Source organism: Panicum virgatum, chromosome 5K (assembly GCF_016808335.1).
Source record: "Panicum virgatum strain AP13 chromosome 5K, P.virgatum_v5, whole genome shotgun sequence".
Classification (NCBI taxonomy): domain Eukaryota; kingdom Viridiplantae; phylum Streptophyta; class Magnoliopsida; order Poales; family Poaceae; genus Panicum; species Panicum virgatum.
Window position 1 is genome coordinate 5,614,575 of NC_053140.1, and position 24,840 is coordinate 5,639,414.

Consider the following 24,840-nt stretch of genomic DNA (forward strand, 5'->3'; position numbering starts at 1 on the left):
ACGTTGTTGTAGCACTCACTAAGAGTATTGCTACTCGGCCACCAAGTCTCTTCCGTGAACACAATCACGGTCACCTTGGCCCCGGGTTCCACTAAGGAGCTTCTCCACAAAGGATGGGGGTCTCCACGTCCCCCGCACAAAGTGTCTTCGCCGCTCCACACCAAGTCGGAGGGTCGATGACGTTGCCGGCGAGCTTCACACTCCAAGGTGCCGGCGCACCAAGCTCTTGTTTTGGTTCACTAGAGAACCACAGCACAAAGGCTCAAGGCCTTGCAATCACACTCACTAAGAGCTAATCTAGCACTCACACTTTACAAAGCTAGTGCTATAAGCTAAGGATATGATCTATGAGCTCTTGTATGGCTTGGAGATGTTCTTGGATGTGTATGAGGTGTCTTGGGACTCCAGCAATCTTCAAATGGCCGGGGTGAGGCGTATATATAGGCCCCCAAGTCTTGTAGCCGTTGCTCCAACGGTCAGCTGAAAATCTGCGTATCACCGGAAGAACCGATGCCTCTTGGCGGGGTAGCGTCGGTTCATCCGGTCACTCATAACCCAAAGTAACCGTTGAGCTTCTGACAGCTAACGCAGTGATCACCGGTTGAACCGATGCTTTGTACCGATGCATCACTGGTTCATCCGGTGCTTAAGAATCTTCTCCTGGGCGCTGACGTCATTGCACCGATGCCATACTCCGATGTACCGTCGGTTAAACCGGTGCTGAAGAAATTTCTCTTGGGCACTTGACATCGTCTCTGGAACATAGGACGCCAATGCACCGATGCCCCTTTTTGACCCGTCGGTTCAACCGGTGCCTATAGGCTGACTTGGCTTCAATTCCCTTCTGTACCAGAATTCCATAGCGTCGGTTCTTCCGACTACCATCGGATGCACCGATGCCCTTGGCGTCGGTTCTTCCGGTGCTCCTGATCCGAAGAGCTTCCAGGGCGCTGCCCTGAGACCTGCGAGGGGCGGCTCCCCCTCGACCCCCGTCCGCTAACCGGGTAGCGGAACCCCCGTAGGGGCGGCCCTTCGGGCCTTGCTACGCCTATCTTCTCTCTCTTTGTCATCACTTGAACCTAAAATCCTGAGAATGATCATCTTAACAAACATATTAGTCCAAGTGTTGTGTTGTCATTCGATCACCAAAATCACTCGAAATGGCATAAATGGTTCCATGTTCGTTAAATTTATAGAAAAAAGTATCAACATCACAAATAGGTATACTACGAAACATATTTTGCGGTGATGTAAATGGTGATATTCTTATCAATAAACTAGTTTAGCATAGAAAAAAAATCTAGAGATGCATTCTTTTTCGCTCCAATTACCCTCGAACCACGCACGCCAAGCACGAGTTGAGTGTCATCGTTAGTCTTAATTGTTTCTCTCCATGGGCGCAGATCCTGACGCCGAATCATGTTACAGGATTGTAAAACGGCGTAGATTTGACTTGTCTCCACTGCTTGCGTAGCACGTCCGTGTACATGCATGTTCATGTAGTACCTTCAACGATACTAGGTCAACTATGCTCCGGCACACACTGGACAGCTACTTGGAGTAGCCATCAACGCAAGATCTTTGTCAGCCATGGGTGGATCGGATATAATTTTTTGGGGGCAAGTCACAAGAGCTAGCTCGCTCCCTCCTAAGTCTTCTCAGCATATCGACCACGGAGATATTGCCGTACTCCACTGAAACTTTTCAAAGCAGAGAGTAGTACACCAAATGCTTGTCTAGATACAGTATGAAAATTGGGCGCAAACAGCTGATATCGATGAGACGAACTTATTAGCCGCAGACAGACACTCTGTTCTGTCGAACTGCAAGATTGTTGCCAGGAAAAAGGTTTACAGCAACTAGAAGGCCACCAGTTCATCAGCATCTTTTGTACAGTAGTGAGCCTGCCTAAACGTACTCTGAAGTATTGATTCATCAATCATGCCCCGACACAACTCTGAAGCTAGCGCTCTGTTCTATCATGCATCTATGTGCAGCTCGCCATGTGCTGATGTGCAGCGCATGGTCCATGTGGAACGGCGGCGTGGTTGCCAGTTGTCGCATCATATCGCTGGCGGCGGCGGCGGCAAGGCGGCGGAGGCGCGGCGCTGCCCAGAAGCTTCCGCGCACCGTACAGCGCGCCGGCGAGGTCGTCTGCATCTGGATAGAGTGCCAATGGCACCTCTGCGCGGTGCACTGGATCTCAGTTAAAATTATGGAGCACAAATGCACAATTCAAGCAGGTTATTAGACCTGGCTAGCTTCAACACAGACAAGTAAATCCCATATATATGCCGCGTGCAGTTGGATAATTGACATGGAAAAACAATGCAATAAAACTAGCACAGACCTGATGGTGTGCGAGCTTCTGAGCCATCTGGAGATGAGATGAGGACAAGTAGTAGCAAGACGATCGCTAGCAGAGACGATGTTGTTCTCGCACAGTCCATGATCATCACTAGCTGGCTGGCTAGCTGATCGGTCAGGTTAGTGCCTTAGTGGAGGATCAAGGACTCGCCGTTGCTCTGCGAGTATTTATATATAGGCGCGGAGAGAGGATGATTGTGTTATTAGCAAATTAAGTTCACTGCACCTGCAGCTACCATTCGCGATAGATTTCTTAGTTCTCTGCACCATTTGCCATGATCCACACGCTAGGGTTTCGCTCTCCCTTCACCTGGAGGCTGGAGCCGGGGCCAAATTAATTGCTAATCATTATCAGCACCACCGTGAACTACCCTGGCGGCCGGCGGCTCGACGCTGTCTCTGTCTGTCTCCCCGACAGAGTCTCGATCGGAAGCCAGCATACATGCACCTTCCCGAGCGGCGAGTCAGCGCCGCTCGAGATGCGCGCGCAGGGTGCAGATGCGGCGAAGCCCGATCAAGTGGGCACGGGAACGGAGCCGCGCTCGAGATGCGTAGAAAGAGAGGGGGAGATTCGACTTGTCGAAGGACGTGATTCGGCACCTCGAGCACCGCAGCGCGCGTGCAAGGCATTGGATCGAAGGACGGCCGGAGTTGGTGGCGACGGCGGCGCGGCCGCGGCTTGCGTCGCCGTCGTTGGAGTCGGATGCAGGCCTGTTTGACCAGCATGGCCCGGCCCATTTCTCGCTTGGAGCCCGTGCAGGCGTCAGTCTCGGTTGGTCGAGGCCCATTCATAGGATTCCGGCCCAATAGCAGTGCCTCCACCGGGAGATTTGTTTTGTAGAAGAAAAGCTATTCTTCGCCCCCTTCAATTTTCACTACAGTCACTTTTGCCTCTCTAATTAAAAAAAACTGAATTTGACTGGGGATTGAAAAATTCGTTTTTCTAAACCAGACGGTTAAATCGGGCTACCGTGAGAATTGAGCAGGGATAAACAGATCTTGCTACTTCTTTCTACGTATCTCTCTGATCAGAACTGTGCTGGGCTTGACCCGCTCTACAACCATAGCCAGCTCAAAGAAAAAGACCCCCGCTTGATTCTGCAGGCTGCAGGTCAAGCACCAACGTTGAAAGAACCTTGTCGTCTGGTCTCGAGAGCCGAGCCGACCAAGTTGCCATTTAATTTGAAATTAGGCTCCAACAGCCCTGCATACTATATTTCTATGCAGGGCATGTGGAGTGGGGAGTCGGGACTACACTCTGTCAGCAACGAGCAGCCAACGACTCAGTCGTCAACTCGTTTGTGGGAGGGAGGACGAACAACAATCCAGCCGTGGCTCCACCAGTTAATTCGCATGTCGTATGCGATGGGTCTTGTCTGAAAATTTGAAGTATGGGTTCATGCACATCGCCACTGTTACTGTTGTTCATATACAGATACCAGTTCACACTGATTGTATTGTTCATTCAGAGTTAACAATCAAGAACAGACTCGGATCCTTTGTTTAATTTTTACTTTCATTGATTTCGTTTTTGCACATTTAATTAGACACACACACATACACACACAAACACACACTCATGTTACATGAAGCAACTTGAATTTGTGTTACCCAGGAACAAATGGAGCCGAACACTGAAAAGGAAAACAAGAACAAGAAGCAAACTAAAGAAATCAGCAGAACGCATGACCTTCCCAGAAGCTGATCGACCCATCTTGGTTGCCGTCAAGGTAGAAATCCCCGAACAGGAAGCTCGCGTCATCGACCATCGCCTTGAGGAACCCGTCGTCGCAGCCTCCCGCCTCCGTGCACGCGCTCGTGGTGCTCGTCGGCGACGGCGCTACCGACTCCGCAGCTGCGGCGTTCCCGGCCACAAGAGGAGAACCACCTGCCGCCGCGGTGCTACCGGCGGCAGCTGGGTCGGCGACATAGCCGGCAGGGCGCGGACGGTCCTCGGGAGCCGGGACTGGGTTGAACTGCACGGCTGGCGGTGGCGGATGTGTCCCGCTCCCGCCGTCCTCGCCGCCACGGCGGTGGTGGCTCGCGGCGGGCTCTTTGCTCCCGGTCGTGGACGACGCCTCCTTCTGCCGGAGCTTCTTGCGCAGCCGCGCGTTCCAGAAGTTCTTGATCTCGTTGTCCGACCTCCCGGGCAGCCTCGCCGCGATCTGGGACCAGCTGCGCAGGCAATGATCAAATTAGCACCTAATCTATGCATGAAGCTGAGGTCTGAGGACATGTGGCAATGGCGGAGTAGCGGTTAAGCTCAAGCTCAGCTACCTGTTGCCAAGTGCTTTGTGGAGCGCAATGATGAGGTCCTCCTCCTGCTGGGAGAAGCGGCCGCGCTTGAGGTCCGGCCGCAGGTAGTTCATCCACCGCAGCCGGCAGCTTTTGCCGCACCTCTGCAAGCCTGCAAGCAACAATGAACACACGCCACATGAGCAGCCAAGAACCATGGTGAATTGTAATTCTAGCCAGAAGCTCAGATAGCTAAAAGCTTAAGCTGAAACTGAGCACTGAGGCGATACCAATAATAATGCAGCACGGTACCTGCAAGTTCAGGGATGGAGCTCCAGCAGCTGACGCCGAAGCGGGCGATGTGGGACGTGAGCCTCTCGTCCTCCTCCGGCGACCACAGCCCTTTCCTCACCTTCTTCTCCTCGGAGCAGCAAGGGTGTACCCTCCCCATCTGCTGCTGCCCGCCCAGCAATGGCGTGCTCTTGATTCCCAATCGACCTACTAGCTAGCTAGCTCTCACAAGTCACAATCAGAATGGCATGTGCACACTAGAAAAAGTCTGGCTCACTGGATTAAGTACTCGATCGATGCCCTGGTGACAATCTGTCGGATTTGTTAGAAACGTTTTGCTTAGTAAATTGGGGCAGCCGCTGCATCTTGCGCCATTGTTTATCCCCAATGGCCCATGCGTCGTGTACTACTATATGCAGGGAGTCTTTTGTAATTGCGTGATGATGGCTGTAAAGCACCCATGTTCAATCAGGAGCGAGGCAGCATGCAGCCGGAGCCGGGAAGCTAGCTTAGCTAGTTTAACGTGCAGCCGCAGCTTGCTGCCATCGCAAAAGCAGCCACACTCTTGTCTCTAGCTGCGTCCTTTCATAATGATGCGTGATGGGCTTCCGACATGCTTGGACCCTTTATACAGGCGTTGCGGACATAAAGTGTGCTCTTGTGCTTCTTCCCCCATTCAAATGCTGCATCGATGCGTTGATTGGTCACGTTATGACATACTTTTTGCCTATTGATTAATTATTGATGATAAACAGTCTAATAACGCCACCAATTTGCTTACTAAAAAATATACTCGCATGCACTCCCTCGTGTCACAAGCAAGTGATACTTTGAATATCTTCACCCAGTAGTTAAACTTCTGACAAAATAAAAAAAATTCTGAACCGAGTTACCATATTGCTGAATCACATTCAATAAAAAGGTGTTAATAATCGTGCTCAGTGGTTATTATTAAAAACTTATTCAGTATCTAGTTAGATGTAGCTATACCTAAGATGTACAATTGCATATGGTTGTTATGATATATCACAAGTATAATTTTATTTTATTTATTTGTAGAGCACAAGTATACATTTATGAAACCATCACTCTCAAATCAAATTCACTCACATTATTTTCAAATATCCAACATAATGTAACACATAAATAACTGAAGTTTCAAAGGGTTGACTAATAAGAGTTCACTCCAAAATGTTACTTAATTATTTGTGACTATATTAGTATATAATACGGTTCTTTCTTCTAGCCAACAAACAATTAAAACCACAATTTAGTCATTTGTTTTTGGAAAAGAGTCAATATTTCATGATATGTCATTCGGTTATGTACCACAAAACCACTATTCAAAAAGTAAAACAGTCGGACGAAAACACCATAGAATCAGAAAAACAACAGCTAGTTCCTATGAGCTCGTGTAGTCATTACCTGCTGGATTAGTTTTTAAATTTTCAGGGTTACTGTTAATTTGAGGCGTGCTGCATATGCATGCATGGATATCTGCTCATCTGAGGTAGTAGGAATTACTGGAAAATCTTTTTGTCACTTTGTGCAGAACGTGTTAGGCCTTTGGAAGTGTAGGGGTTTATACATATATAATAAGTGTAGGGCCGTTATTACCTAACCTCTCCGTCACATCATGCATGAAATGAAACCTTTGTGTGGTGCATGCACGCATGTAGTAGTACTAACAGATGGCTATCCCGTGTAAAAAAAAACAGATGGATACGAAACATCAATGGCCTACACTTTTGGCCCGTGACGATATTATCCACTGAAATTCCGGAAAAGCTATGGAATTACATGTGTCTTGATGCAAGGACACACATGCACGAATATGGTCCTCCTGTGTCTTTTAAGTTTTGACCATTTCCGTTTTGAATCGTACACGACTCTAAACTATTTGGATCAAAAAATGATTAATTAAATTGCAATAGAAAATTTAACCACATGTGCCCTGTCTTGAATCAATGAACAAATTACTAAATCTGTAAGACCTCATCAGAATGCAACAACAAGATGGCGGCGGCCGGCCGGTTCATGCATCGTACATGCGTGCATGACGATTGACACGGCCGCCCGGGAGATTTTGCTTATTCATGCACGGGCCATATCAACCACGAGAGCACGTATATAATTAAAAGCCGGTTGGTTTGATAGCTACCTTCTACCACATTTTCACGTGCCAATGTGCCATGTGGGGGTTAATAAACAAACCCTAGATGGATGGCCTGCTCCAATAAATCACAACCAAGACACTCGCATGAGTCCACGACACTTCTCTGAGCGAGAGATTTAGTTACACACCGTTACGTGATAATTAAGCACCTAAACAAAAATCAATAACATCCATGAATATTTCTCGATAAGGGAAATTTTATTATTTCCAAGTTTTCACATCGAGATGATGCGAACTTAGAAATAATCAAAATCAAGAACAAGTTATTATGATCCATTGCTTACCTGCTACTACCATGCATTATTAGGTCCGGTTAATTTTCATATTACAAAACTAGCAACTTGAGCTTTTTTATTTTCAATCAGCACTCATCCAATCCCCTAAAAAGGCAATTAGAGAACAATATCTATAAGGGAAAAGGATGTGATCAATTGCAAGGAATCTAACGCACCTCTTGGTCTGTGCTGAAGCATTCCATGGGACGACAGATACTCACTCTATTCGGCTGGCTGTGACTGGTGCTGATTTGTTATAAGAGAAAAGTACTGTTGGTTGGCGGTGGCTAATGGCTGGTGTTGATTTGGTGTGAGAGAAAAACATTGTTGGCTGGTTAGCTGACAAGCCAGCCGAACAGAATGCATGATGTATCCATGCCAAGCTAGCGCTGCTGCGATCATGCATATGGTGTTGTTGAGAATGTGTATCATTTTGTAGGGCAACCAAAGTACAAAAGCCTTCAGGATAGAACAACTCACAATAAGGGGTCATTGTGAAAGCTTAATTTGTTCAGTCATTAGTTTCCATTAATGTATTATCGTGTGATCTAAATGAGGTTTAAATGACTACACTATTGTGATATATGGAGAGACTAATGAGCATTATTGCGCAACTAATAATGTCCTTGCCTTGACTCTTGACTATCAATAATGGTGAGAAATGCCGGCCAATAATATAGTATATATGTTCAATCCGCCTAGCAACTCGATACTCTGATTATCAAAATAAGACATCATAATCCAACAAGATGCAGGCGGCTCTTTGTCCATATGTATGATGCTGAAGGGAACGGAGCGAAGTTTTTTCATGCCCGAGAGTCCATGGTAAATTTACCCATCCTTTTATAGAAACATCGATCCTTCAGTACGTACTTACACTCTACAACATTCCCTTTTCATGTTGCAATCACAGTTAGAATAGACGCATGTATATGCTTCTGCAAAAGCAGCACATCCTTTACTCTCTAAAAGAAACCCAGCACACATATGAGGACATACATTGTGTTCATAATCCTTTAATTTCTGCATGAGTTTATTCGACAATAAGGGACTCTTTGGCACGGCTCCCTGAGGAGCTTCACCACCGGCCAGCTCCTTCAAGAGCTATACCAAACGGTACTTTTCCAAAAAGCTTCGGCACTAAATAGCTTTTATGAAACCGAAACCATTTTTACACTAACGCAGTGGGAGCCAGTGAAGCTGCAAAATGTGGCTCTACGGCTCCTCTTGCTACAGTGCAGAAGCCGCGCCAAATGGACCCCGAATTTAGCATGAAAATTGCAATAGCATTCATCAACTTAATTACGGGGATTGCTACACAACAACCAGGTTCAAAATTAAATACATAAAGTCAAAAGTGATGACCAACTGGCGCCTGGCTAGACAGCTACTCTAGATCAGTATGTTGAGTGGCACCGTGTCAATTGTGTTGCTAAAATGACAGTTTGATTCCCACTAACAATTTTGTCTAAAGCTATAGATGCTTGAACTTTACCTATATGGACTGAGGGTCCAAAATTAATGTTATCCATGTGTCCTGTCCTCTCTGAGTTGCCAGCTAGTGACAAGATATGACTGCCTTTGAGTAATTGATTGAGTTTGAGCTGATCATGCAGAGACATGTGATCATCGACACTGCTTTGATCGCAGATCCTAGCTTGTTTATAATTACCTAGGAACCAGAACAGGAGTCAAAGGACCAATACCGCCAATAAACCGGTCCAGGGAAAACCTTAAACTTGACCAAATACAAGTCCAAGGAAAACCTTGCTAATAACATGCTTTCCTGCTTCAAAAGCAATGTGTGTGTCTATATATATGGCTCATAGTCATAGTACACGTTCCTTGTTGGTGCAATGTAACCACCCAGCCCAACCACCAATCATGCAGATAAAACTAATTAAGCAGCAGAGGTGCGAAAGGGTATTCCATGTGTTGCTTCCCAGTGTAATTGTTTCCCCACAGAAATCTAGAGAATTTTCTTTTCTGACCATAGCTAGCTTAGCTACACATATTGGCATTGATATCAAGTTGATCCGTGTTTACCTACTACCATGCATCGTCAGATGCAACTAATTATCCTATCCCTTTTTGCACAGATAATTGAATGAACTATCCTAGCTATTCGGCTACTGCGGCCCACCAGCAACTTGATCGTATTATCCAATAATCAATCTCCCCTCATAAGGTAATGGGAACAATAAGATCGATGGAAGAATGAGAACAATGTGATCATTGCTTGGAATCCGTTGAGGTTGAGGCAGCACTTTTGTTGGTGAACGAACCTTTACATGGGATAATTCGTGGTGTTCACATCTACATCCAATGAAAGTAGCTTGAGAATGAAGCATGAAAGTAGTATGTTCATGGAAAGCGTGCGCGTCGAACACCTTCATTCATGTTGGTTGCATTGTGTGGAGACAATTTCCAACAAATTAAAAAAAAATAGGTGTATTTCTTCATAATACGCCACTCTATTTCCAACAAATTAAAAAAAATAGGTGTATTTCTTCATAATACGCCGCTCTATTCGGCTGGCTGTGGCGGGTGCTGATTTACTGTAAGAGAAATATACTCCTGACTGGCTTGTGTCCGATGCTGATTTGGTGTGAGAGAAAAACATTGCTGCTGGTTGCCAGCAGAATAGAGCGGTAGGAGATCTGGACACCAATATACTGTATCATTTTGATGGGGAGCTTGATAACAAGCTCAGATACAACCTTACAAGGCAACCAAAACCTAAGAAAAGGTCATGGACAACACTGTAAATGATTGACAAACCCCTCGATGACAGCAAACAAACAAATTAAAAGAGAAAAAATATTAGAATTATAAAACACAACAACCAGCTTAACTTTAATTTGCAGCCCCACTTGCATCGAGTATGTAGCGTCTCAAATTAAAGCAGGCTAATTCATCATGCGGAAAACAAATTAAATCAACAATTATCAGCATTTGCAGACGAATGCATCCTATTTAATTCAACAATCAAACAAACCCACCCAAGCTAGCTAAGCTTTTGTGATGTCTGTAATACATGCATGCGCAACATACACAGTAGCATGCACAGCAGCAGCATGAGACAAATTAATTAAAAAGACGCAGATGCCATCAGCCATTTGATCGCTGTCGAGCTAGTGGCCATGTTGAGCATCTAATGCACCTACTAATCTCTGCCCGATAATGATTTAGTATTACTCCCGTCAGTTAATCTCTCCCGCAATGTATATAGCACTAGATCCAGCCTCTGAGAGCTGCAGATGAATATGCATACATCAGGTTGCTGCTGTATAATAATCTATTCAGGCAAGTTGCATTTGCATTGTCTAATAATAAGCAATTTCTTCTCATCATGGTTTGGGTCCTGTGCACTGGGGAATTTAATCCTATGCATGCACCTAAGCAAGGACACTGACACAGTTTTAATTAATAAGCTGAAATGTTAGATTAGTTGCGAGTACATACAAACAGTGGCCGCCATAAGTTTGTCGCATATGCAACCTTAACTATCATCACACATGCATAATGCAGGATTAAATTATTTAATAATTGCGGAACACATGTCAAGGGAATATACTAGCTAGCTAGCAACCATGTGATTTGATCACTACTACAAAAACTGCTTTTTATCCCGGGCAACAACTCCCTTTAGTCCCAGTTTTTGAACCGGGGTAGGGAGCCCGGGACTAAAGCTCCCCGATCTTTGGTCCCGGGTCAAATAACCGGGACCAAAGGGTCATGTGGCAAAGTAAAAACTATTCTGCGCAACCTAGGACTCAAACCTGAGATGTCTCGGCTCGCGCATAGCTTCTTTATCACCCCACCTACACAGCGCATGTGAGCTTGGATGGGATGATTTCCCTTTATACTAACACATGAAGACCCCTTTGGTCCGGGTTGGAGCCACCAACCGGGACCAAAAACCCCCTTTGATCCGGGTTGGTGGTACCACCCGGGACTAAAGAATTGGGTCTTTAGTCCCGGTTGGAGCCACCAACTGGGACCAAAGGGGGATTAAAGACCTATTTCATCCCCTAGCCGTTGGAACCGGGACTAAAGACCCCTTTAGTTCCGGGTACAATACCAGCCGGGACAAATGTGAAGGACCAAAGACCATTTCTGTAGTAGTGGATTGAGTTCAGAATATGGGTAATTCCTGGCAAATTAATTAAATAATTAGCCCCCACCTCTAACCCAAGAGTGAGGATCATTGAGGATCATTTTTTCCTCGCTCATCAATATTAATTACCTGTTATATCTTGACTGATCATGTACTCGGTAAAGTATCACATCCACAATTCTATATTTTGTGAATGCCAAGCGATGGCTATTTGGTCAGTGTTAGCCTAAATGTAAATTCTAAACAGTCAGTTGCCTGTCGTTTAGCTATTTATTCGGACTAAACGACCATTAAAATGGATTAGACGGTCATTTAACCGGATTGAATGATCATTAAATGGGATAAACAACGGACATGATTAGCCACTGTGTATTGTTTACATGGTGTGTACATGGGCTAAACGGCCGTGTAGGCGAATAGTGATGGTTGAATGTGGTGGTTGTCTTAATTAACCTGTAATGACAATACTTATTATTTATCTACTAATCTGTCAGATCTGGAACAACAGGACTGCTCATAAGGCAGAATGTTCTGGAGTAGGGATGGGGCATAGTCCATACCTTATCCTGTTGTAACTAGCCAGAACAGAAAGAAACTAATTGAGTAGTACTCGGGTAGGACTCCTAAAGCTAGTATTCGGCTAGTATTTCCATGTACCCCTATCCCCCAGACTATATAAATGCAGACAGAGACCCCTCCAAACAATAATCATCTAAGACAATACAAACCGCCGCACAGGACATAGGGTATTACGCATATTGCGCCCCGAACCTATCTAAAGTCTAAAGTTTCGTGTTTCTTACACCTTCGAGTTTCTAATCTCGGCGACACCCTATCTACAACTTACCACCTCGAGGGCATCCCTCGGTGGGTTTGACGGCTAAACACTGACATAATCTATATCAAAGAATTTGTAATTTTGCCATATGAAACATCGCAATTGTGTCTAACAACTTGCTGTAAATGTGGCTTTCTGCTGCACATTTTTTTTTCTGGGCAATAATGGAATTATATGTAAAAAGGGGCAGCAATAACTTAGTACCACAACTTATTTCAACTACAAATCGTTTTTTTTTAAAAGAAGGCAGGAGCGCTGCCAAATCATACAAATCGTAGCCATAAGCATATATCTATTGGCCGCATTTTAGGCCCAGGCTACTAATCCAAGTTTGCCAACTTATATTGCTTATTATATTTGCAATCACCAAAGTTTGTATATATTGTTCGCATATATACAGCTGCTAATTAGAAGTTGTGAGATGCATGCACATATGTTTACCTGACGATGGCGTATAGCATGCATATATAGCCGCCTCTTACGAACTTAATTTCCAATCAAGCAACTTGCCTCTCTCAGGGTGTATGCTTTTTGTCTCTTCCTGCAGCTGGCTAGCGTGAATAATAGGATGGAATGTTGGCAACATCATCCCAAGCTAGCTGACATGTACTATAAGGCCAATGCAATTCGTGGTCCAGTTTATTGTGATGACCGTGAACTTGGCAAAATGGTCATCACCACCAAAGGCCAAGGGTAGCTGACAAAAGGTCATGGTCTTATAGCTTGGTTTGTGACTATGATCATCCTAATTTAAATAACCTTTCTATCGGCTAGGGGTCATAATTTGATCTAAGTGCACTTTCAATGAAGCAAACACATTTGATGCATGCATGTTACTGCTGCAGTTTTGACCAGCTTTTTCCTCACGAAAAAGATTGGCCACCAGTGCTAGATATACCTGAGTTATCCCATGATTCATGATTGGTTGCATTTAGTCTTTTGCTGGATGGAACTACCAACTCCCTCGATCACGGCTGTACATGTAATAACATTAGCATGGTGATGCTGATACCATTAATATCGTAGGCTTAAAAGAACACATGCTAAATACCTGAAAATGCCAAAAATGTATTTAATTTTTCTATTGGCCAATGTTCTTTATACTAACAAATTCCGTCATTTTCAGAATTAATAATCCCGTGTGGTCCTGTGCATAGAGATCCAGCATTGCTTTGTGTGAGCAAACGTAGCACCAGCTAGCTGGCTATCACATTCATGCATATACTAACATTCAATCCACTCATGGATCACTGCCGGAGATAGAGGCTCTAGTACCTGAAGCCCTGTTTGTACCGGTTTTCCAACCGGTACCGCCTCTCCGCTACTAAATAGCTTACCATTCAACCGGTACTAAATGGCTTCTTGCTAAAAAAAAAATAAAGGGAGGTCTGACCTCCAGTCTAGGGCGAGGCGTCCTTGTCATTCTACCTACACATCATATCTGATTGGGTGGGAGATGGTTACATTTTGAAGTAACCCATAGAGTATCATTTAGTACCGGGTCATATTAGCACCTGGTAGGCCATTTAGTACCGGTTTCAAATGTGACTGGTACTAATGTGTTGGACGAATGGCCAGTTTTCTAGCCGTGGATGCTGTAATTTTTTCTCATATCACAAGTCCTATTCTCCCATACATGATATATCCATCATGGCACCTAATAAGTTTTAATGAACATCTAAATGATGAGTAAGAAAAGTGACATAAACATGCATACATAAGCACATGCTCGCAGGGTCACAACACACGTACGGTAACAATGGATGGTGACCTCCACTGAAACCACACACATTATACTATAGACTAGTATAAGACTGAGTCATGCACATCTCGCACTGGTTGGTTCAACAGGTACTAAAATTCAGAACAGGTACTAAAATTCAGAACAGGTTATATTCTTGGTCGCATGCGCCCTACTTGCTCTCCTCCAGGCAGGGAAATATTAGTGTGCAGAGGCATATGCCCTCTGTCTACAGATACATCTTATATATATTTATATACTGCAGCAGGCAGTGCAGTCACACACATGAGCAGCTAGCAGCATCAGCCAAACAAACCAAGCTGAGCTTGCCAATACAGCAGAACCAGAGCTAATAAAGCCACCACCTAGCAATGGTGCGGAAGCCGAGCCATGGCGACACCACCGGCGCCGGCAACGGGGGCACCGAGGCTACGAAGGAGAGGAAGGGGCTGTGGTCGCCGGAGGAGGACGAGCGCCTCTTCGCCCAAATCACCTACCACGGCGTCTCCACCTGGAGCTCCGTCGCGCAGCTTGCAGGCAAGGCCAAGGCGATTAATTCTTTGAGATCTCTAATTCTTTCGAATCTGATTTGGTGCTAAAATTTTGCATCATCAGTTATCTAGCGAAAAAATATAACCTGTTCTGACACCGCATCAATGGTGAATATAATGAGCAGGGCTGAGGAGGAGCGGCAAGAGCTGCCGGCTGCGGTGGATGAACTACCTGCGCCCGGACCTGAAGAAGGAGCCCATCTCCAAGCGCGAGGAGGAGATCATCATCTCCCTGCAGCAGTCCCTAGGCAACCGGTGGTCGGCAATCGCAGCGAAGATGCCCGGCAGGACGGACAACGAGATCAAGAACTACTGGAACTCCCGCATCAGGAAGCGCCTGAACGCCGCCGCCGCCAAGGCTGGCAGCGACGACGGTGCCAGCACCGAGCCAGCGCCGGCCGGCGAGGAGAAGGTGGAAGTGGAACCAACCAACAATGCGGCCACCGAAGCGGGGCCTATGCCCATACCCGAGCGTTTCCCGGTGTTCGCATGCCAGCTGCTCAACGGAGGAATCGGCGGCGGCAGCGGCAGCGGCGAGAACACCCCGTCGACTACTAGCAGCACGCAGCAGAAATCCAGTGAGGAAAGCGAGGCTTGCGTCGGCGACAGCAACATGATCCATTTTCTCTCGTTCGATGATCTCGATTACCCAGATGATTTGCTCATGGATTTACCGGGGGCCATGAACGCATGGGAGACAGAACTGTACCCTTCAAATTCCATGAGCTCGCTCAATTGATCCAGCACCATTGCCAACAATCATTGCGTAGCATATCATCATAGGTAGTATGAGTTATGTATGTGTGAAATTCTCGCTACTAGATTTTAAGTCGACGAATGTTCATGCTTGATGTATGAGCTGAATTAATTAAGAGGACTAAAGAGTAGCCAACTGTCGGTGTGGGTAAAAATCATTCTTGTCATTTACATTCTTTTTAGATGAGTTTTTTTGTTGGTAAAAGATACTATTGTAAGTACCTAGCTACCTTGTGTCAACTGTCAACTGTTTGTTCAGTTAATCAATAAGAGACTGTTCTGCTTGCTTTGAGTCTCCTGAAATTTCCTACCCAATGACAAATTAATTTGTCTTTTCGACCACAATCGGCAAGAACAACTGGAAAACGTATCGCGGGACAGCTAGTTTGCGGAAAATTTATGTTGTGTAAGGGATTTACAGAGCTAACAATTCGATCAAAGCTGATACTGAATTACTGATACGCTATTCAGCAGAGAGAGGTGACTGTGTCTGATGTTTTGCTGAAAGAGTCGATTCTTTTTCCTGCATATTTTACTCGAATGCTTTCAGTTCCAGTAATTTTCTCTAACCAAGTCTCCGACATAATTTTTATAAGCTACTTTCTACATACAGCAGCTTCATTCGATCTGTCCATGCTAAGTTTTGCTCTCGTCACTACTAGAAACGACGCCTTAGGCACCGGGCAGCAAGCGCCTTAGGTACTGGTTTTTGAACCGGTATCCCAAAACCGGAATATTTGGCATCATTCTTTAACACCGGGTAAAAGAACCGGTGCCTAAGGTAATTTTGGTCAAAAAAATATATTAAACCTGCAACCTCTTGCCTCGCGTGTAGCTCATTTACCATCTCACATACACATCACTTGTGATTGAGATGGAGATATTTTTCTTTTGTAGTAACTCATGGATGAGCCTAAGGTACCGGTTGATAATACCAACCGGTGCCTAACCAACTGGTACTAATGTAAACGTACCAGGTGGTAGCACCACACGGTGCCTATGAATAGCCTTAGGCACCGGTTGGTGTTACCAACCGGTACCTAAGACTTTTCATAGATTTTCATCCAACCCAAAAATATCGGTATGAAGAAGAACCAGTACCTATGCTAGCATTGGTACCGGGTCTTCTTTATGCCAGTGCTTTTGGGGTGGATCTTGACCTCTTTTCTAGTAGTGCGTGTAATCCGTAGCAGCCTTATGGGTGCTATGCGTGTTGTACTAAAACTCTTTACTCTACTTAATACAATTATCTTTTCTGAGTATTTGAGAAAAAATTATCGACGGCTGTCAGCATATACACTGGCATTCCTGACATGGATGGAGACCATGCAGGCGTAGCCCCGGGAGACGGGAGCTTGCTCGAGCTTCCGTCGGCGCGACCATGGATGATGGATGGTGCATGGCTGATGGCGCAACCGCTGCAGAAAAAGAATTGGTAAAGGCAGCGCACATGCAGCACGAGACAGTATTAGCGCGACAGCAAAGTTAATGTTTTCTGTTTATCCGCATACGCCCATGACCCTGTTGCTTCATCCTTCGCTTTACAGCAGATCTAGTCTAAGATCAGTCCAGCCTAGCGGCCTAGCGTGGCCTCGCTCGCTAGCTAGCCTCCTGTAGCTGCAGGTGCAGCTATATCTGAATGGTTAGTTTAGTTCAGTAGTGGCGGTAGCAGCCCAGGTGGTCAGGCCAGTCTCAGTGGAAGTTTTATGGACACAAATACTTAGACTGGGAACTAGATAACCGTGCCAGATGAGTTTCATGGTGATGAAACTCTCCTCACATCCTATGAAACTCCATCATTTTCTCTCCTTGACACGTCAACAAAATTGATGATATTTAATGTCATGAAACTCTTCATGAAACTTCCACTGAGACTGGCCTTAGCAATTGAAAATTGGAAAGCAAAGCCAGCCAGGTCTGCATTGGTGGATGGATGGATCATGGATGGATGCCTACTAGGTCCATGCCAAGCATGAGCTTAGCTGCTCTATCCCATGCAGCTGGACTAGCTTGGCTGTTGATTTGGAGCAGCACTTGTCCAATTACAATGCATACTGGTTGTTGCATACGCGTAGGCTAACAATGACTGATGACCAAGACTAATGATGATGATTACAAGCTATAAGTATAGGTACTAGCTAGGAGGACTAACAATGACTAAAAGGAGTACACTGTTACTCCATTTCACTAGCTAATTTCTAGAATGAATGATGCAACTATTTTTAAATCTTCCAAAGCATTTAATTATAGATAGAGAGTGAAAAGTACTAACATTGCAATAAAACCATGCTCTTGGAAGCACATTTTGGAATGAAATTATTCGCCTGATGACAAAAGACAAGGCGAGAGTACCAGTAAACAAATTCAAGTGAGCACCATTTGGTTGACAGTAATTAAATTAACTGTCAAATCACATTCATGCTTGATTGATTGACGCCGCGTAACTTTCTAGCCCTAGTCTAACCACCGGCTGTCGTCTTTCGTCCCAGTTAATTAACTCGTCGATCGTAGCAGAGATCAATTCACATGGACATACAGGTCGCAGTCACCAATCACGATGCACATGAATGGCTAGGTGCCTAGAGCTAGAAGACTAACAATGACTAATTGATATTCAAAGTACACACTTGCTTATATACTACGTGTACAGCAACTTTCAGCTCAGCTCGATCGCACTCGTGCTCCATACCGTCGTCTAATTGTATTACCCTACTTACTAGTCTAACCCCTCTGGCTCACGTCTTGTTCGCAATTAATTAAATCTTCATTAGGATCGTAGAAGAGATCAAATCACATGGGTATATAGGTCGCTGTGTCTGCTTGTACCCAAAAAAAATCTGTCTCTTTGTGAATTTTTTTTCGCTCTTTTCGAATGTGTCTGTTTTTTTTTAATCTCAACTGTAATGATGGAAGAAAGTCCAGTCGCCGTTAACTAGACTGCCTGTTGCTCGCAGCCGCGCAGGCCTGTTAGGCTCAAATGAGGCTGTTCCTAACTGGGCTCCATTGTTGGGCCGTAACAGAAAATGGAAATGGGAATGAGCGCACAATCAGGCCCAGAGGAGAAATAGATGGGCTGAAATCAACCGCTAGTTCTTTTCTTCCCAGACGAGTGCAAGATAATATTAGAAAATTGTTAGAGAAGTATTAGAAAATTAAAAAAATTGCAAAATAATATTAGAAAATTGTAGAAAATTATAAAAAATGTTAGAAAATTGTAGAGAATGTTAGAAAATTGTAGAAATTTATAGAAAATATTTTGTTGAAACAGTAGATTAGCAATCAGTTTAATTATTATTAGGACTGATTAGTGGTACATTTAGGTGTAGTTATTTGTAGTGATTAGCGTTGATATAGTACATTAGCAATCTAATTAATTAATCTTAAAAATTGCAAGATAATATTAGAAAATTTATAAAATGTTAGAAATTATTATAAATTATTATAAATCGTTAGAAAATCTTAGAAATTATTTAGGAAATATAAGGAACTATTAGAAATATTTAGATGTGTGCGATTGTATTGTATTGTTTTGATCTTACGTGGTAGGTATGGCCGGGGTTACTCCTGCATTGCTGGACCCAACAATAGACTTGGGTCACCGGTCCTTCCTTGCGAAGGTTCAACACCAAGAACTAAACGTGCTGCGTCCACGTCCACCTGCAGAGTTGGTTCCTGTAGACCCACGATGGGTGCCCTGGTGATATGTCGTCTATTTTCTGTTTTTATCCGTTATACATTTCGTTATATAATGTATTAACATTTGTGCACTATATGATGCAGGCTGAGCGAGGCAGGACTTCTCACTGTGGCTCGTCTTGCTGAGAGTGCTTTGGTGAAGCTAGACAGGTCTCTACTTTCAGCTCTCGTTGACAGATGGAGACCTGAGACACACATGTTCCACCTCCCTTGTGGGGAACTGGCACCGACCCTGCAGGACGTTGCGATGCTGCTTGGTCTTTCTATCACTGGAGACGCTGTCGGGCCCCACGTGGTACCTTCTACGTGGCTGGAGGATCTTGAGGAACGTTTTGCAGGTGTTGCCACCACGATTGATCCTGAAGATTTCAATGAGCACCCACAGTCGAAAGGCCCTTCCAAGTCATAGCTCCTACAGTTTCAGGTACAATTTCGTACAAAACGAAGTGTTGTTGTATTTTATGACTTTGAAATACCTCATGTGTTTCTTATTCTCAATGTTCGTACTTCATTGCAGCCAGATCTGTTGGCAGCCGATGCTGATGAGTACAGCGTGACTAGATCACTCGAGGCATACCTGTTGTGGTTGTTTGGGTACATCATGTTCAACAACTCACACGGCCACTGTGTGGATAGGGTGCTTCTGCCCTACGCACAGGAAATCGCCGATGCAGATGAGGATGCCATACCCTTATATAGTTGGGGTTCAGCGGTTCTTGCATGCACATATCGTGGACTCTGCAAGGCATCACGGCAGAATGATAGGAATGCTGTCCTAACGGGGTGCCCAATTCTGCTACAGCTTGGGTCTTACGAGAGGATTGCTATCGGTCGTCCCATGATTGACCAGTCACCGTACAAGCCGGATATGTACGGTGACACGGAGGACGACAGACTCACCATGGGGACTCTCTGGTACTCTCGACAGGTATGGACTCGATAAATATTTATATTCTATGCATACTATGGTCATACATTGTTCCCTCAATACCTTTCTTATGGACACATAATTTTTATTTTTGCAGAAAACATGGGCACATGTACAGACCCAGCGGTCTTATCCTGAGTTTGTTGCCGAATTTGATCGATTGACCCCAGAAGACATTGTGTGGGAGCCATACAGTCCTTCGGCTATAGCCGCACGTGCACCGCTTGGGATATTTTCGGTGTGCACACAAGACCAGGGCCTATGGATGACTACTGTAGCTTTGGTGTACGACGTTGCAGTTGAGGCCCACTGCCCGGATAGAGTCATGAGGCAGTTCGGTCGACGCCAGTCTTTCCCTGTGTCTTCAGCGTTGGATCGTGTTCAGTGCCACGATCATAGGTAACAAAAATGTATGAGCACCCATGTACTAATAACGTGAAACTAATTTCTATTTAACGTGCAGTTTATCAAGGACATTACTAATAACGTGAAACCCTGCCGACAGTACGAAGGTATGGTGTGATATTTACCGATCCGTATGTTTATAAGCAGTATTTAAATACGACTCCACACAGGGTACGGGTACCCCGGTTCTCAGCCCTATGGAGGGCCAGGTGCCTCGCAAGGGGCTCCATTTCAAGGAACCCAGTTTACCTCTATGCCACATGCTGGAGGGACTTTAGGTAAATATGTGGTGCATAATTTTATTTGCTTATGTTTTATGGTCAAAGGCTCATACGTTATTATTTATACTCAGGATCACAACAGTTCACCAAAGCGGGGCCGTCTTCGTATCACCCTATGCCGCCTCTAGGAGGATATGAAGGAGCTTCTTTCTATCCACCACCACCACCTCCAACACAGGGTACGTACAATAATTTGTACGGAATTGCATTCACCTATTGAATGTTGCTTAAAAAAAAATTTGTGATCTGTAGGGTGGTCTGAAGACAACGACGCGACCTCCTTGGACGACTTTACACGGTTGTTTGCTACGCCTGCCCAGGACTATGATCCCAGGTTGCATGCACTTGTGGCTCTGTTACGCTATCCTGCCAGAGACGTGAGGCCACTGGAACGTCATAGCTGACCTACAGATCACGTACACGCACAACGTAAGAGAGGTCGGAATGGTAGGGGTGGTTAGTTGTTGGCACTTGTTTCTCTATTGTTATTATGGACTGTTTCGACTGTTCGGATTATGGTTGTTTATGATTGTGGTAGTTTACTTGTCATTTATTTCTATAGATATTATTGATGTGAACTTGTTATGTTTGTTGGTTCCATAATGCTCGTGAAATAAGGGAAGTTCTTGCGAATTTTTTCCGTGATTTAATGAAGGACAAGTTAGGTGCGGGAGGAGTTAGCGGCCGAGATCCCGCCGACGATGATGACGACTACCGCATACAAAGTAAACTTTGTGACACGCTCGTATAGCTCAAAATAGGGACCATAGTGTATCTAGCTGCGAGTACAAAATCACAGGTTGCCACTGCTCAGCACGGCGATCACGGGTTTCCCATATGTCGCATTGTTTGCCCAGACAAACGTGACAAAAGACGACAGCCCAATAGCAGTGCCCTTTCACCATTTCAAAAAGATGTGACAACACGACAACCATACCAGCTCACCTTCAAAGTAGTCTCTCCGGCGAGGACGACGGAACTGTCATTCTACAGCGAAGGTCTGTGGCGTGTAGTGGGGAAGGCGGCATCTAGGCACGATCGACTGAGCGGCAGCAATGCAGTGCTGTGAGTCTGCATGCACTTAGATGCTCTGCATGCACAGAGATGCATCGAGTAGTCAGTTCGAGAATTGAATCTAGCAATTTCAGTGTTCGGTCAGCTAGCATCTTCACTGTGTTGTCATGTAGGCTTTTCAGGTGCATTTACACTCCACACTCCAGGTATCAGACCTTTGTGCGCCTATAAATACTCCGAAGTTTGTGAACTCCCAACAGCACTCAAACACCAAAGCTCATTGTATACCCAATGTCTGGAGGTGGGTCTAGCGGGAAGAATTACTACGGTTTTGGAAAAGGAAAAGGGGGAAAAAGGGAGACCCCATAATATGGGAGGGGCCTCTTGGACATGATTCCTTTCCGGAACCAGTGTTTGAGTTTCCGCCACAGCACAAGAGTGAATTTACCAATGAAACTCCTCTTCGACAATACGATAACAGTAGAGAACCGTGGCTGTTGGCGCTCCTTAAGTACTCACTTTATCCCTTGTTTATTCTTGATAATGGCATGAATTTAATATCAAAATCACTAACCGTCCTAACCCCGGCCTAATTATTGGTCATTTTCACACTTGCACATATATTTTGGAGGAACTTTGTTTTTGCAGGTTTTTGGCCTATTTTGAAGCATGAAATGACGAGGCCCGTGATCGAGCACTAACACGGAGAAAGACGAAGGCCAAAGCCCAAAGGGAGGACCAAAGCCCATGTTGATGCGAAGCCCATTCATGTACATCCATCCTCCAAGAGAGCTCAAAGGACCAAGCCCACGAAGATGAGATCAAGATACTTCGGGATTAAGCAAAGCAAATGAAGATTTAAGGAAGGATTCCCTATCCTATCCTTTCCTCGAAGATATCTCCAAGATAACAACGTCCAAAGGGGTGCAATCGTGAAGGACAGAAACTCTAGAAGATGCGAGGAGTCTACACGCGAAAGATGAGACCGAGGCGAGCCCGAAAGGGGGTAGGCCGGCCGGCCTAGGCCCATGGGGCCGGCCGGCCCAGCCCTTTTCTGAGACGGTTCGGCCTCCCCTTCGACTGGTGGCTTCCTCGGCTTATAAATAGCTCGCACCTTATTCAACTCGAGGCATCCATCCACCCAGAACTCGACGAAAACCTAGGGCCAAGACCGGAGGGAGACGACGGCCGCCGCAAGTCTTCGAAGTTGTCTAGGAAATGGCTTAGGCCGACCCTAGCCGCTGTGGCCTCCCTGCGTGGTTGTGCCATGGAGGAGTTCAAGAGCTAGTTGGATTCATCGATGGTGTGCACATGGTGGTGATGATCCAAACAAATCTATTATGTGAGTAATGATAATCATGTCTTCCAAATCTATTAGCGATCATGTTCTCTCTTTCGATTTCGTTCTTTTCTTTGGGTTTGCTTCATCTTAGATCTATTATCGAGATAGATCGCTTAGTATGATCTTGTAGTCATGGTGGCTAGAGGTTCATGGCGGAACTACCAAAGGGGGTTCGACTTGCCTCAGGGTATTTCGTTCAAAAGGGGGGCGTCGTGACAGGCCGTCTCCACAGAGTAGGCGGAGTATCGAGGGATCGGATTGGAGATTTTGAGTTTAAAGATGCTTTTGATTGAGATGCATGATTTATTCGCTCGTTAGCTTGAACTACAACTAGATGACAATAGGCCTAGTCATATCTTTGGTTTTGCTATGATTAAGCCTATGTTCATGGATGAGATCGACCTTTACATATCACTCATATCTATTAAAGGTTTACCCTTTATATGCAATCAATGCTTCATGTTTGGATAGATCCATTAGATTAGATGGAAAACCTTAGGTAATTCTTTGTCGATCCACGGATTGATAAACCTTGGGGGAATACTCTAAGGGAAAAGCTACACGAACCGTGCGCTTGCGGTATACAAATCGGGGCGCTAAGGAGCGTCAACAAACTTTTCTGGCGCCGTTGCCGGGGATCGGCAACACGAACCCTAGGGCGATCTATCTAGTTTTTGGACTAACCCTAATCTTATTATTGCATATATCCTGTGTTTCTTATTTGTGTCCATGAATGCAAATAAAACCCTAGACACAAAGTGATTGAGAAGTTCACAATGTCTGTACTTTAACAAGTCCAATCTCACTCAAGCAAGTTGATGGCTACGTGAAGACCCGCTCTTTAGTGGTAGGTGCTAACTTTTGTTAGTGGCCCAGCATTCGCTATCGAGTCCCCACACCCCAAAGCAAAAGATGATAAATAAGGTATGCCATCGTGTCAATTGATTTTAAAGACTAATGTTTTTGGAAAAAAAAATTATTTGTTCAAGCAATAGGTATGAAGCATGCCCGCGAAGAAAATCGTGCGATCGGATCATCATCATCTCCAAAGTGTTACTGTTGTAATGAGTTTTTCATCCAAGATCAGAGAAGTACCATGAGCAAATAATAGATTATTTTAAAGCTCCATCAAGTCTACTTTCCAACGCATCAAGAATCGTGAATTTTGGAGATCGGTGTGAAGAGTTATGGTAAAATCTTTCAACGCTGCGTGTTCTGAAATGTCTCGGGACAGAGCATAGTGCCGGAGTAAAACGACCATAACTTCTTTATCGGGAGTCCGTTTGGGATCAATGACCACTCGTTGAAAAGGTAATTTCATAAGGCTTTCCATGGAGTATAATTTTGGTAAATGTTCTGTGCAGGATGATCAAGGAATTCAACGGAGAAGAGGCAGCAACAAACAATGGAGAAAGTGATGACGATGTCGCAAGATGTTTGGAGAACCTTGTGCACAAAAGTTGATGATTTGAAGTTGACCAACGCTAGAGGCAACAAGATTATAGGAACCATGATGCCACCCATCTTCTCCATGGGGTGCTCAAGAAGCTTCTAGTCGAGTGCAATCAAAGAAAGAGACCGCTCTGATCATCGACACAAAGCACGGGAGCCTCCTTCGATCCCGACACCTTAGGCAAAGCAAGAACCATGGAGATAGACCATTGGTGCCATGCTACTCGCTGGTGAATCAATGGTGATGACCTTGAAGCCAAGGATGCACAACAAGACGCTCCGAAGACCACAAGATCAAGATCATCGACATCTTCGGATCGATTCGTAAGAAGTCATTGTTATCATCAATATTCTGCTCAACCTCAGAAGCAA

The 24,840-nt window shown here is 45.0% G+C and overlaps 2 protein-coding genes across 2 annotated transcripts; one reads left to right on the top strand and one right to left on the bottom strand.

Annotated features, from left to right (window-relative positions):
* Positions 1 to 3,925: 3,925 nt before the first annotated feature.
* Positions 3,926 to 5,459, bottom strand: LOC120710451 (transcription factor MYB61-like). The gene is made up of 3 exons (XM_039996134.1): positions 4,915 to 5,459; positions 4,645 to 4,774; positions 3,926 to 4,542 (listed from the first exon to the last, which is right to left on the bottom strand). The coding sequence occupies exons 1-3, from the start codon at positions 5,051 to 5,053 to the stop codon at positions 4,041 to 4,043; spliced, it is 771 nt and encodes a 256-aa protein (XP_039852068.1). The 5' UTR covers positions 5,054 to 5,459; the 3' UTR covers positions 3,926 to 4,040.
* Positions 5,460 to 14,354: 8,895 nt separating this feature from the next.
* On the top strand, positions 14,355 to 15,461 carry LOC120710452 (myb-related protein Hv33-like). The gene is made up of 2 exons (XM_039996135.1): positions 14,355 to 14,580; positions 14,720 to 15,461. Exons 1-2 carry the CDS (start codon positions 14,415 to 14,417, stop codon positions 15,331 to 15,333), a joined length of 780 nt encoding a protein of 259 aa, XP_039852069.1. The 5' UTR covers positions 14,355 to 14,414; the 3' UTR covers positions 15,334 to 15,461.
* Positions 15,462 to 24,840: the final 9,379 nt, after the last annotated feature.